This window comes from Morone saxatilis, unplaced genomic scaffold, assembly GCF_004916995.1.
Source record: "Morone saxatilis isolate NCDOM2014 unplaced genomic scaffold, NCSU_SB_2.0 Contig15, whole genome shotgun sequence".
NCBI lineage: Eukaryota > Metazoa > Chordata > Actinopteri > Moronidae > Morone > Morone saxatilis.
This window is the reverse complement of record NW_023339707.1, coordinates 8,384,864-8,400,453: the sequence shown is the minus strand read 5'-3', so window position 1 is coordinate 8,400,453 and position 15,590 is coordinate 8,384,864. Positions and strand designations below refer to the sequence as shown.

The 15,590-nt window shown below is 41.0% G+C and overlaps 1 protein-coding gene across 2 annotated transcripts in view; it reads right to left on the bottom strand.

Annotated features, from left to right (window-relative positions):
• sema3b (sema domain, immunoglobulin domain (Ig), short basic domain, secreted, (semaphorin) 3B) overlaps nt 1-15,590 on the bottom strand; it is a 71,205-nt gene that overhangs the window by 15,619 nt on the left and 39,996 nt on the right. For both annotated transcript variants that reach the window (XM_035656661.1, XM_035656662.1), the window contains exons 2-5: nt 9,286-9,521; nt 8,937-9,168; nt 6,446-6,603; nt 5,074-5,136 (exon numbers count right to left, since the gene is read on the bottom strand). In XM_035656661.1, the coding sequence (XP_035512554.1) occupies nt 5,074-5,136; nt 6,446-6,603; nt 8,937-9,129 (414 nt within the window). In that variant the 5' untranslated portion in view covers nt 9,130-9,168; nt 9,286-9,521. The remainder of the gene's footprint in view (nt 1-5,073; nt 5,137-6,445; nt 6,604-8,936; nt 9,169-9,285; nt 9,522-15,590) is intronic.

Below are 15,590 nucleotides of genomic sequence, written 5' to 3'. Positions count from 1 at the left end.
CACACACACATACTCACACACAACCCTCAGTGATTTAGAACAAAGACCTGCCTTTCAGCCTTTAAAAACTACCAGGGGGTTAGAGTTGGTGTTTGGTGTGTGAATACATACATGATTCTGTGTGTGTGTTTGTGTATGTGTGTGTCACATGTGAAGGTGTTCAACCAATCGACAGGCCGATTAAGCTGTTGACAAACACAGGAGACCTCTGTTTCCCATGAAAGCAAGACGCACACGCACTTCATTTTTACCTCCACCCTCAGGCTGACACACACTTACACAATGAATGAACACACACTCAAAAACACACACCTCGCTAGCTATCCATGTTTCTCTGATGAAACATACTTGTGCCAAGTTCCAATCAACTTTTTTCTCATGATTCCCAATGTGTGTATCAGACGCCAGACCTCCTCCTCCTCCTCCACTAACTCCCATTGTATGTGTGTGTCAGAGGGCAGAGGAAGGTGAGGGAGTCAGCAGAGCGGCAGTTTGACAAAGTCAATTCTTTGATGTGACAAAAGAGAAAGAGAGCAGGAGGAAAAGAAAAGGTAAGAAGAGAAAAGACGCTTGAAAGACTTTGAAAAGATCAGAAAGGAACAGAGGAGAACGAGGGAGGTGAATTATGCTGGCAATCACATTTGATCAGTGTGTGTGTGTGTGTGTGTGTGTGTGTGCGTGCGTGTGCATGTGTGGGTGTGGGTGGGTGTTAAAGGGTTCACTGGCCAACCTTTGACCTACCACTGACTCATTAGTTGAAACAGTGAGCAAAGCGCAGACTGTGACCTCACTGCGGCCTGAGATTCAGGCCCTTCCTTTATGTCTTATAAAGCTGTATTGTTCCTCAGTGGATGTCTTTTTTTCCCTTTTCTCTCTTTATCCTTTCCATTCTGGAAATTATTAACCCGATCTACCTATTTATCATTTCTGCCATTATCTGTCCTGCTGCTACTTCTCTAAATCTCTGCCTGTGTCACTTAAACTGGGTATTCATTAAAGCATGATGTATTGAGTTATAAAAGTATAATTTACTTAAAACTGATTCTTAAGAATAACCTCCCTCATTTTCCTTTTTTATCTAGCACTGACATTGTTTTCCAACCTATCTAAACACATATTTTCAGCTACTGTTTAACTTTTATTTCTGTGTTTTGATTGCGTCTGAGAGTAAACAGTCCCAGTGAACCAGTAAACTTTAATAAAGTTAAATGGCTGAGAGTCTTTGACATACGCACACGCACACGCACACGCACACACACACACACACAATGATGGCACACAGTGGACTGCCATAAGATACACAGCGCAGTGGAATATCCCAGGAATGCCTTTTATCACTTCTACTGAACAAGACAATGTAGCAGCATTGACATTTGTCTGACATACAGTATTCTTGCTGGAGTTTTCTGGACTCTGTGATATTATTGTAGCTGTACAGTGTGGAAGGTCAGAGGAACACATCGAGACGGAGTGGGATTTCCCTTTTCTTGATTACTTGGATTCCTGGGAAATTGTTTCAGTAACTGTTGTTCTCCTGTGACACGAATCCCCCCACACTAATGATCTACACCGATCTACACAGTGAAAATTAAATGATTGTTTGGTGGTTGTCAGGAGCATGCTACAGATTCATACGTTTGGAGGCCACTGAGCTCAATAATTAAGGGTTAAGTCCCATCCCACTTCAAGTCTTGATCTAAATGACAAAATATGGGTGTTTTGTAAGTGTTGTTAGTAGTGTTGTTGAGTTGGTTATTCCTGCTTTGTAACTGAATGTAAACATTAGGTTTTTTTCAGTTGTTTGAATACATAAACATTGCTACCATGGCCATTATATGCAGAAACCCCTGGTGTCAAAAAACATAAGCAGTGGTTACATTTCAGACTTTAAGCATTCACAGTCATTCGACCACAACATGAACCACTTTCCCCAGTCACAATTTACCATCCAGTCAGTGGGTTTTAACTGGTGATCTTCTTTTAACTGGTGCTAACATGACAGTAAAACCCACAATCCATCACTTCTGTAGGTTTAAATATGGCTTCAGCCCTACAGTGACGCCTCAGTCAGAGCGCTGAGTCAGACTGAGTGTCTGGGTGAACTGTCAACTGTTTACTGCCACTGTCTGACTGTGTTTATGTGCATGTGTCTGTGTTTGTGTTAGTGTGTCTGTGTGCATGTTAGGTGGCTTCCCCTGTGGTCAGTGGGTGTGTGCGTGAGTGATGAACTGTTTATTACTTGTCTTTATGTGGGCAACTTGTTAAGCCCATCACATGCCTTGTGTGTATTTGTTGAGCTACCGGGATAGCGTGTGATGTACTGGAGAACTCATTTTTGAGGTAGCTAGCACTGAAGTTAATTTGAATTCATAGAAAATAAACACACCAATGGGGGGAAATGCAATATATAAATAAATAAATAAAATAATGTACAAAGACTACTTTATGCTTTATAAAATTCAGTCTGAATATCAATCATTGATGGTGTTAATGTTGACACGCAATCTACTGTTTTAAGTCACCCTGAACCTGCAAGGCCAATGTTGACATAGAGTTGAGCATTTTGGACTGCTTTATGTCATGACATTTATATGAAAAAAAACGCCCTCTAATCAGAGGAGGGCAGCCCACCTCCCCCAGCCTCTATTTAGACAGTGAAACTGCTCATTTTCAAATGCTGATCAACACTCATTATTCCTATGAGATTAAGCTATTTTTTGCTAACCCTGTACTTAGTATTCTTTGTGCAATTATTAATACTTGTGCTTTTGATGACCGTAGAAGCACCATCGGACAGCAATCTTTCCCATGATGATGATCCTACAAACTTCCCCACAGAAACACCAGAGATTTAGCCTCTGTTAGGTGAGAGAGAGAGAGAGAGAGAGAGAGAGAAAGAGTAAGGAAAGTAGGAGAGAAGAAATCCAGTGGGGGAGAGAGATGTTGGCCTCTTCCAACAGAGAAACACACTTCTCTGTAATTAGGGTCAATGGTGTGAGGTCAGCTCAGTTCTCAGTGTGTGGGTGAGTTTTCACAAAGATACTCAAAGTCAAAAGGAATAAGAGGGGAGTGAGTGTTTAACAAAGGATAAAAATAACATTTCAAAGGCCAGAAAGGCAGGGATGACAACTGGCCAGAGGGAAACTCCTTTTCGGAGTTTCTCTTGTATTTTCTTATCTCTTTCTCTTTCCATCTCTCCTTCCCCTCTTCCTCTGGAGCAATTTTACTAATTCTCTCCACTACTCCCAGTCTCCACTGTTACTCACTCCTTCAAGCGCACGCACATACGCACACACAGGACACACACAGAAACCTGGACACACACTCAGACAGACTCCTGGTCAGGTGAAACTGGAGCCTGGAGTTTTGTATGAATGGAGCTCGTTGTCTGTCTGCTACAGCTGTGTAATCACACTGATGAAGGGTTTGTTTTACACACACACACGAAAAGAAAGACACACATACACATACATGACCAAATGTACACACACTCTCAAATACATGAGCATAAATACAGTATATATAGGCTGATTTTAATCATGTCGGGGCACACTGGGGTAGCTGTTTTACACACATGTGTGCATACCTGCGCACACTCACACATAATGTAGAGTTGGCTAATTGTGTGTGATGTAATCCTGGGTGGTCTATAGGCTCTTGGTGGCCTCTACATGTCGGTCAGTGAAGCCAAGCCTGCTCTGCCCAGACTCAATCCAAATACAGAACATCACATTTAGACACATAATCATCACATACAGCATTTACTCTGCATATTCTTGGAAACTAAATGTTTCTCTTCTGTAGATCGAAATAGAAAATCTTGATTTTGAACTTTTTGGCAGGTGATAAAAAGACAGAGGGAAGAAGCCGGGTGCCCTGTTTGGAGAAACAGTCCTGAGAGCATCACAGGACATGAGTTCTTGTAGCAGCCATATATACTGTCACTCAGTTCCTTCCCTTCTGATCTTGTGACATATGTTGTATCATTTATTTTATCTCTTTAGTCTGTAACTCATTAACTGTAACTTACTAAGCTTATGTAAGCTGTTAACACATGTTTGCAGTGGGTCAGTAAACAGATTTCCCCTGTCTAACGTTATTTTGGAAACATGGTTTAATTACTGTAAGTGTATTAGTGATACAAGATGCTCCCATATTGAGAGTATAGGCCTCCAGAAGCTCGTTACTTAGTGCCAATCTCAGTTCAAGAATGACTTACAAATAAATTATTGTTATCGCTAATGGTAACACTCTTTCCTTATACCCCTTCCCATTGCTGTCACAGCAGTACTTTTCTTGGTCTTTGTGAGTCTTTGTGATGAACATGATCAGGTTTGTCCAGCAAAAATGAAGCTGTCCTAACTGTGTTTGTCTAATTCCTTAACCAAATTAAAGTTTCTCTTCTACTTGACGTTTAAGAAACTTGTAAAGCCAATGAACGCACACTGATTTTAAATTGCTGTGGAAAAAAACAAATATTTTTGGCTCAGCATCAAACTGAGCAGATCTCAGTAAGATGGAGTTCAAGACAAAAATATTGAGGAAGTGATCTCACCAAAGGGCAGGTCCAAAAGTAGGAGTGTTGCACCCATTATTGCATGTTATCTGTTTAAACGTGGTGTTTCTGCCTTGTGATGATTCCCATGACTCCAGTGGATTAAAAGGTAGCATTGTGTTGTGCTGGATAGGAGTGGACAGTTACCTCCTCCACGAGGAGCTCCTCAGCCCTCTTATTTAACTCTGTGTGCAATATATGAAGTCTGACGAGGAGTGATTTTTAAAAAGGATTTTATGTGTTGCATTATCGTTCTTACACAGTTACATATAACCCTACTCACTTATTAATAATGATAATAATAAGTGTGGTCTTCACATGTTTGATTACAGAATATTTAATAAACTAGTATGAGGTTTGATCCATTTCTTTTGTCACAGAACACATCGCTTCAGAGGAGGGATGAAGATTTTCATTTTCAGGTTCCATGGAGCTGTATATTTTTGTAAACTAACATAAAATATAGTAGAAAATGGGATGAGGTGAGATTAAGTAAAGTGAAGTGTGAAGAGACTTACAGTGATATCCTTGCCAGCCCAGTTACACTCCTCCCTCCAGTCGACGGGAGCGGGCCAGTAGATCTGAAACACAGCAGGCAAGAATTGAAGTCCTAATTCATTATCTGTATTAATTTACAGTCTGCTTAATGAAAATGTTGAAATTATTTGGGTTTATTCCCTATAAAGTAATAATATGCCCTTGAGCAACACACACCTCACATTAGGTTTGTATAAATAAAGGTTTTCATCTCACTTCCCTTCAGCCTCTATATACTTCTGTCCAACTTCCCTTCCTGTCTTTCTCTTCCTCGTCCTTTCCCATCTGCTTCTTTCTCCTCTATCCTCGCCTTCTCATCCTCCTTTCTCATTGTAAAGGAGGATGACCCTTACCACACTGAAAAACAGCTTGAGTTTTGGTGAATCTGCACACCCAGGTCATAAATCAAACTCTCCCATATACCTAAAACCAACAGAGGCTTAACATCTAACGCACCAAGCATGTAATTTACTCCAAACAGCTGTGAACAGATGTTTGTAGTAGGCTGTATTTTTCTTTCTATCTATGGCTTTTTGTGTGTATTTATGTATTTAAGTGCACTGTGTGTTTTTGCCAGTGTGTACAATATGCATTATATAAATGTATTTTGCGCTTCAATGTGTATATTCAAGTCTGCACAAGTGTGCTTCTGTAATGTAGACTATGACTATTACATATTCTAAAGGTTAATGACAACCGATATCAATCACAGCGTGTTTTAGATGAATTTCATCTCAGTCCAACACTTGGATTTTATACCTTTGTCCAATAATCCCACATTTCTCTTTCTTCTCTTCTTAGTGAGGCTACTCACTTGAGTGGTCTCAGTATAATCCAGTCACTTTCAAAAGGGCATGTTGGTAAAATGTATCCACGCGTTTTTAATGTTTTTCTGACTTTGATAACAAATAAGTGACTCTTAGGAATCAGATAACATGGCCCTGGTTGTAAATAAAAAACACTTCCTTATTTTGATCACTTGACAGTATAATCACCTTGTAATTAACACATTAATAAAGTAATTTTATGACAGAATATACACAAGGTTAATAATTAGAGCACAGTTCAGTAAATACAGCTCTTGATAAGATAAATGGAACGTGTATTGCCATGTAAAATACAGTTATTACTGTTTAATACTTTTATTGTTTTATTTCACGTTGTTTTAATGGACTGCATTGTGTTTTAAATTCTCATGAGCTTAGGGTGTTTTAAATCAAAGTGTTGAAACCTTAACCACCAAACTGCTGCGAGGCAGTAAAACATATTTATATTAAGATTTTATGTGTTGTCTGCCCAACAAAAGTAGTTCCTGATTTATTGTGTTTTTTACTGATTTTGGTTCTGACCAACCTTGTGTTCCTGCTTGGCGATGTTGTCTAATGATAGCGACAGCAGGAAGTTCTTGGCGCCCACAAAGAGACGGCCTCTCTCCTCATCCAACAGCAGAGCGCTGAAGCAGCAGGACCGCTCCAGCTCGAACCTCCGCACTCCATGGAACTGCTGCAACTCTGAAATCGTACGGATACACGGGATTATATAGTGACATCCCTCAATCTGTCTTCTGTTACATGTTGCACCCCACATGCAAACTCTCCGCTATTTTAACTCACGTTAGGCTGTCAACAGTTAGGCAGAATACAAAAAAAACCTCTATTTATGGCCATTATCATATGTTTATTCTTTTGTGAGTGAGTCTTGAATAAAACGACAAAGTAACACTAAACAATGACCTAAGAAAGACTTCAAAATAACCTCAAGTCATCAGAGTCTTCAGATCCAAATCAGTTAGTTGGCTACAAGGCGGCAACAAGTCATGTGGTTGATAAAGCAGATTACCACTTAATTTTAGTATTTAAATAACATTTCTGAGTCCTAAGGCCAGTGACTTGTGAACACACAGGACAAAATCCCCTGACAGTAATGACACTATATTGGTTTCAATGGAAAAACTGAGTGTCTTTGCTGTTTCCAAACTGGCAAGAACAAATTCTGGGGGAACAGTGCCCTGGAAAATTCAGCTTGTATTTGTAAACTTATGCTGTAATAGTTACCCCAAGCCAGCGGAAAAAAACTGTGTTCTTGGCCTGAAAAGCTGAAGAAATAAAGGGACTTCACTGCATCCTCCCCTGCTGGCCTGGCTTAAACCAGGAGCTTACAAAAACAAGACCAAGGCCCTCTTTGCTTAGACATTAAAATGGCTTTATTAGTCTGCCATTGTTCTAATGGGAATTTATAACTTTTTAAGACTCTGACGCCACCCAACAGCCGCATGCATGACATCAGGACTTTAGGTCTGCTGCTCTTGTTTAATATTAATGCGCCATTTTCAGCAAATGTGCTATTATTCAGTTTCACCATACTGTGGTGACAATAACCTTAAGCCCAAACAGGAGACTAAGTGTATTGACCCTTGTTGCCAACTAAATTTATTTCAAAGTGCCTTTGTGTTAGTTCAGTCTGCTGTTATTTTTTATCCTTTTTCAGTATTATAGTTCACATGTTATTTGCCAAAAGAAAGACCATCTTTTAAGTCTTTGACTTAAGTAATGGATACATAAAAGTTTACAGCCACTAGAGGCCCTATGAGGCTGCAATGCTCAGCACACACCAGAGAAAAAAGTGCTGGGTAGATGACAAAGTCAACTTTACTAGGACTTTTAATACTACTAGTATGGGATAAAAAGTTAAAGATAAATTGTGATTCATTAGCATGTTGACATATTCATTAGTAGTTTATCATGTTACATGTACTATTTAGCATGTTAGTAGGCACACAGATCTGTCACACATTAACAGGCTAACGTTAAGTGTGCAACATACCATTTGGTAGCATGATCCTGCACTAATGTTTAATATGCAACATTTAATATATTAGTGAGATAATGTTATGTTTATCATGTTAGTTCAAATCCTAAAATTAGCATGTCATTAATGCTTACCAGACAGACAGACAGACAGACATACCAACTGACTGACCCACTCACAATGTCATCCCTTAAGCTGCACTGCTAGGGTAGCTAACAACAGTTCCTCAGGGACTTGAATTGCCACATCAGTTATTTTAATGACCACCTACTTGCTCATTATCCTTCTTATTACTTAGCTTATTATGAAAGACAGATTAGACATTAGAAATTGGCCTACAGCAAACCCGTTCATCAGCCAGACAGACTGCTTCTGTTTGTTGTGTTCCACTTACCTGCAGGCTAAATACAATTTAAAGTCATTTCAGTAATGCATGAGGTCATCAGGATCTCTTTTAGTCCTTTATGTGTCAACTAAAAGTAAAATATGCTGATGCAGTCCTCTCCTATACTGTATGCTACATGTTACCTTCAGACTAAATTAAAGGGAGCGCATAGTATTGCAGCTGGGCAAACGGCCTTCAGCGAACCTCACGTCCTTGTGAGTTAGTTCAAACTGTAATTGCTGGCTTTCAATGATGGAACACATCCCTGGTTTATGTGGTTATGTTGGGCATTGAACAGCCTTATTTTAACTTACAATGCTCAAGATGAAACACAAAACCCTGCCAGTGTGTGTTTAAGCGGTGTGTGTGTGTGTGTGTGTGTGTGTGTGCATCTGTTGGTGTATGAGTGTGGCTGTGAATCAGAGCAGCCACAAATTACGGCTGGCTACTGTTCAGGACTGTTTACTTTAAAAAGGATATGGCAGAACCTCACATGAAAAAGAGAAAGTGTGTGTGTGTACACCCACTGTGAACAGCATAAAGTATATTATATGCAGTGGAAGAGGCAAAGACTCACACATGTACACCCACATGAACAAACCACCACAGAAAGTACTTAAACTTTCTGCCTCAAAGCTTTGGTTTAGTTACCTTTGTATGAGAGTTTCATGCGTGGTGAGGAGGAGGAGGAGGAGGATGAGGAGGAGGAAGAGGAGGAAGATGTAGATGAAGAGGAAGTGCGGGTCATGGTGCCAGAGGAAGCATGGGCGGCAGCCAGACCCAGCAGGAATAGAGAGCTGCAGGTAACCATCATGGCCGCCATCATCATCATCATGGTCATCATTTTGGAAAACTTCTTCCTTTCAAAGGTTGCCGTAGAAATCTGAGTTGGAAATTGATTGATTGTGGTTATTTAAGTGGATTATGGATTAGATTCTACTTTGCACTAATGCCCTAAATGCATATATTCTACCAATATATATATATATAGTCCACCTGCCTTTGGACTGGTTTGGAAACCCAACACCGATTTTCCCTCTTGTTGTTTGCTTTAGCAGAGCTTCAGACTCTTCCAGTCTTCCTTTCAAGTTCTTAATTATCAGTGTACTCTTTATAATGTCCTCCTTGGTTCTACAGAGTTGTCTTGGCAGATCCACTGCTCCTCCCGTGAAGGACGACCAAGTTCACCTCTCACATCCAAGACGGCACAAAAACGTCACACATGGGCATAGAGACCTAAAAATAGAGACAGAGAGAAAGAGAGTTTAGAAATGGACATGACCAGCATACGCATGCATGTGCCAGGGACGCCCCTGCGCACACACACACACACACAGTGGCGTCTGAGGTATATTTAGTGAGAGTCTGATTGATGCCCCTGCCAGGCTGTGATAATGCCAGCCTCCATTATGGCAACAACACTATAATCTCTTCACATTACAGCAAGACTCAGTATCCAAAATCCACACACGGTGTGTGACCACGGTGATGAAGACTGTGTGTGTGTAATAGAGATATGCCGTGCCCACTGCCAAGCCAAGCACAATATCGCCATGTCTTGTCTGCCAACACAAAGTGGCTTCCCCCTCTCTCTTTCTCTCTCTCCCACTCCCTCCACACTGGCAGACGTTGTCACCAGAAGAGATCCCTTCATCACTGAGGACTAATGAGCCAACAGTGATGTGGATGGATGTATGAATGGATGAGTGCATCGTTGCTCAACAGAAAGTCACTGGTGAGTGAGACCAGCAACACAGAGTCTTTGTTTTTGTAATGAGATTTGGTGTCAGTATTGAATTACACAGTAGTAGATATATCCCAATATAATATATTTATCTTGTTTTCTTTTATAATCTGGATGGGGACTTGTTGTCCATTGAGCATGGTCAGGGAGTATAGAAAACCAGTCTCTATAAAGTTATTTGAGAACTAGAGTCAGATTTAAAATGACAGCTTTGTTATTGTTTCGGAAAAATCCCCAATAACTTGGTGTGTTGTTGTAAACCACAGCTCTACCACAGCAGGAGCAGGAATGAAGTCACTGCTTTGTAAACTTACATGTATATAAATGTTGTGTTGTAAAAAAAAAGTGTTCAAGGGACACACACACACACACCTCTTTCAGTACTTTGGACTCTGTGGTCAGCCGTAACAATAAAGCCTTTCAGTGGAACCAGTCTCCTTTATTATATTACACCTCACACTTGGCACTCAGTCAGTAACAGGCAGACAGTCTGCTTTTCCCCTTTTCACTTTCAATCTTTGCTTCTTCGCCCCCCTCCTCTATCACTGTTCTTCACCTTTTTACAGAGTTCCTCTCTGTAAAAAACCTCTTTCGAGTCTTGGAGTGAAATCAGCTGCTTGGCCAATATGAGGCTTGACTCTGCTGTGTACTGCAGATCAGATCTGTCTGTAAGTGACTGGGGCCATATCTGACATAAAACACCTGTTACTATCTTTTTTTATATTTATTTATAATAAGAAAAACACTTTTAAGAAGCTTTAAAAACCCCATGTGGACAAAATTGGCCCAACAGCAGCTTAAACCTGGTACACCCAAAGTTAGCCAAAGCATTGCTACTGGAGCTGATTCTCAGTCCAGATTGGCCCGAATATTCACCCCTAAACTTCTCCAAGTCAGCCATAAATATGGGCTAAACCCAATTTGCATTTCAGCTTCTGGTGATGACAGTGCGCCAACACTCTGCTGCTATTATTCCAACTCTGCTAGTGATGTGGTGGGCTTAGAGAAAAAATTAATATAAGGTTCCACCTGTCTTATGAGAGTAACTACAAGTGGTGGTACAGTGGTGGTAAATGTTAATGTTAATGTTAATGTTAACAGAGGAACTCGGATTTTTGATGGATGAACTCTGAGGATTTCTTGACTTAAAGATCCAGGGTGAACCGCTATGTTTCTACAGTAACCCAGAATGCTCTAGATATGGCCTTTTGGGTTTTCTTACATACTTGGAGAGTAATATTTTAGTTAGGTGCAATCTGAAACTTCACTGCTAGATGCCACGGGGATCTTACACACTGGTGCTTTAAATTGATGATCAATGACGTGACTTGAAGTTTAACAGACTCCTCCAGTTCTGCTGACAATGGATAACTGAGTGAAGTGTGGTTTTAAAACTGGCTCACTAACATCATCTCAACCATCTTTAAAGCATGCTGAATTTTCAAATAAACCCCCAAAATTATCCTCATTTGCTTTAAGCTGGGACATCTTTACATTAATTTCTAAATTCCTGGCGCAAGTACAGCTGAAAGCACCAGTGATCACATTTAAACAGACATACACACAAAGATGAGAATATATACACAAATTCTACACATACATACACACAGAACAGTCCAGGCTGTTGGCATAGAGTTTTATGAATAATGGAGCTATTGAGGCGTGGAGACAGGAGAGCTCTCATAAGCTCACGGCTCCCAGGCCACAACACAACAGGACAGAGCTGAACAGGAACATAAACTCCCACATACCCTGCAGTATGTAAACACACACACACACACAACCGCTGATGCACACTTGTGAATGAACAAAAGCACACATGCAAGCTTTGGACAGCACACAACCTGCCATTCTCTGCCACAACTCACTTTCAGAAGCGCACAGAGAGACATTGTAAGGAGTGAATCGTCCGGGATACTTTTACAACTCTTGTCTGCTAAGCTCAGGTGTGAAGCAGAAAACACATTATGTATGTAAAATTCATTAATAAATTGTGTGTTTGCTTGTGTGTATGAGGCAGAGTGAAAGACAGTGTGTGTGTGTGTGTTGTTGGTGTTTGTGTGTGTGTGTGGTCAAGGTTCTGCACAGAGCTGCAAAGACGCTGCAGTATTTCAAGGAGAAAGACGTCAGTGCTCTCGTCAGCTGCAGCTCCGTGACACACAAACAGAAACATACACGCACGCACACAGTTCACGTCACAGTCCCTAAGAGTGACATGAGCAGTGCTGAAGCCCGTACACTCCTGTCGGCTGCTATAAAAGGAAAGGCCGGTCCCATTGTTCTGCTGAGTCTCCCCGAGCTGTGTGTGTATATTCCAAATCTGCCATCATGAGTTGTAGAGAGCATCATTGCTCCTCGCACGATCCTCCGCTCATCACAGAGCCCTTGAGCACGCACACCTACACACACACACACACACACTCGCTTACTTATATGAAGCATGTATAGTCATCTACAAACTCCTATTTCTCAGCACTTAGGTCTGGGAACACACACACACACACACACTAAAAAATACACAATCTCCTTGCATGCTCCATAATGCATCTTAATAAAAAAGCCATTGGGCCCGCTGACACTTGCATTCAGTTCAGCTTCAATAGACATGGAGCAGCGTCATGCCAAGAGGGAGTGGATTAAAAATAAAGACAGAGAGAGATTCTTTAGAGGGGGGTTGGAGGGGGCAAGCTGCCCTGTCAAAAACCAGCCTAAATAGACATGGGCAGACAAAGCCACCCGCCTCCAGGGTGAGACAGGTTTTTCAGAATGGGGTTAGAGTGCACCCCTACAGTACAGCACACAATAATGAATGAATGGATATCAGCAGTTTAACCTGTAGCCCTCCAATACCACAGATTAGAAAAGAGGAGAAGTAAAAAGAGACACTGGGCGTCTAATAGAGAGGAACCGGCAGAGCGAGATACAAAAGGAGAGACAGAAAAAAAGAAAGGATGGACGGATGGATGGATGGCAAGGAGGAAAGGAAGATAAATTAGGTACAGGAATTAGGAAATAGGTATTCAGAAGTTGGCAATGTGTAATAGGAATAAACCCAAAAGAAGGAGAAGAAGGGAAGGCAAAGAGATAACGAGGTATAGGTGAGAAAAAGGTGGGGCAGAAGAAAACGAGATGGAGAAAGAAAGTGTGAGGTGGGGAAAAAGTTGGAGGAAGAACTATGGATGGAGCAGTGAGAAAATGTAAATAAAAGAGAGAGGAAAGGATTATTAAGAAAAGGGCAGGGAGGGAAAGAGAGAAGGATGTAAGGAGGAAAACTGGAGGTTGAGATTGCAAGAAGAAGAGAAATGAGGGACAATGATGTAGAAGAAGAGGATGTGGAGGGACAAAGCAAAATATATACATATATACATACATACATACATTACAACAGTCCTGTCCCACGGAAAAAGAGAATGCAATGGAGGGAGGGAGGGAGAAGAAAATGAGAGGCGAGAGGTGGGGGAGAGAAAAGAGCCAACTGTTTCGCCTGCAGGGAGAAAAGAGTTCCCCTGGCCTGTAACCAACAAGTCTAAGCCTCCCTGCAACGGAGAAATGAAAGGAGAGAGGGATGGATGGAGGGAAAAAAGAGGAAGAATGGGGAGGAGGGAGGGCTCTCAGCTTTACAGAGCAAAATGACTGAAACAGCAGGTTACTGGTGGCTTTAGTACCAGTCTGTCTGATGGGGGGAGAGAGGATGGAAGATTAAGCAAATGATGGAGAATTCGAAAGGCAAGAATATGAAAATCTAATTTATTATACAGATTCTCACTGATCGGATTCTTAGGGGTATCTTGGATGGTATATTTGTGTGAAACAGACAAAAAAAAAAGTAAGTGAGAAAGAGACTTTTATGCACTGGGTATTCACTTAGTTTCTGCATTTCTACCGGGAAAGGAAAGTGATGAAGAGGAGGAGCAGGAGGGAGTGGCAGAATGGATGCTAAGGATGTGTCAGATTGGACCAAGAAGAGAGAGAGAGAGAGAGAAGAGGAGGGCTGGTCAAGGTGGGTTTAAGTAATAACATTTAGTGTAAAGTGTTTTTAATCTATGTAACCACATGACAAAGAGTTACTGAACTGTTTCATTCTTATTGATACTGTGTAATTTCCATGCTAATAAAACACATCTGAGATGCATTGGAACTGCAAGCACATGTTTCTTGCCACCAACTGTTCTCATTCTGGCAATTTACTGCTATATTTGAATGAAGTTCAAACATTTCTTCTGCCATAAATCTGATACGCGTACCATAAAAAGTGCTCATAATATGCAGTATATCAGAATGCTACGGCCTAATGGTGTGTGTGTGCACGCTGTGTATTCATCACACTGTCAAGGCTAACCTCCTATCTGGGGACAATTTTTGGTTTGATCCCCACAAGGTTAACCATTTATGTTAGTGTTAAGGAAGGAAAAAACAACTAGTTTAAAGAAAGGGTTGGTGTTCATGTAATTGTGATGGTTAAGGTCTGGGTAAGCATCCAGGGACTGAATGTGAGTCAGTTTCCTCATCACAAGTGCTGCAAGTGCAGCAACGATGCAAAAAGTTGGGAAAGTTGCTGTTTTGATTCAGCTCAGATAAAAATCTGCTAGGCTTGCGGGTCTGATTGCTTCATTTCCAGGAAAAAAAAAACACATGAAAGCAGAAAGCCTTAAATGTGCAGAGATAAACAAGAGAGGAAGAGCAGGTGATGCAGGGCAGTGTAGCCGCACGTCAACACTTTTGCAAACAATTTCTAGAGGCAGAAACAGAATGCAGCAAGCATGTAATAAGTATTTCTTTTACAATGGGTACAGCTGTGATTGGTTATTGGTCTGAAGCATGAAATCTTTTTGCTTTTGCAGAACAGAGGGCAGCGCCTCATTTCCCCTGAAAACTAGAAAAAGAAACAAACATTGATAAAGGCAGACCACCAATGTTCAAACTAAAAGGAAAGTATTATACTGTTCTGTGTGATATAAATGACCCATAAATGTTATTCATTTAGAAAATAAGAGCTACAGGGATTTACAGACATGCAAAAAGTAAAAAGCTCAGTCATATGAAGGTTCAGAAAAGAATTTATAAGCAGGCTCTCTACCCAATGTGGCTTAGAGGTACAGTCTTGTTTTCAGTGGAAGGTTTTGGGACAAAGCTGGTTACAGGAGTAAATGGAAGTTTCACACACACTCACACACACACTCGACCGGCAAAGTAAAGCAGCTGTAAGCCAAAAGTGACTACCAGTCTTTATGGGATTTAAGCTGAAAAAACAAAGTGAGACAGAGAAAGCGAGACGATCCGGGGCTGGAAAGCCTTGCTGTTCTGAAAGACAGAGAGTGAATGAAGGAGCCAGGGAGGCTACAGCGCTCTGCTGGTCGCTGGTACCGAGCCATCTGGCCCAGCATCATAAATGGAAAGTTTCCCAGCCTACGAACCCGTGGCTAGCATTTGTTCAGTTTGGCTAAATTATTCTCACTAGTCAAAGGCCGATGTCCAAAATGCAAAAGTTGTGCAGTCGGAGCAAGTCGGAGTTGTTTTATTCATGATTATAGATATCTTTTTATTTTTTAGGTTAATCTATC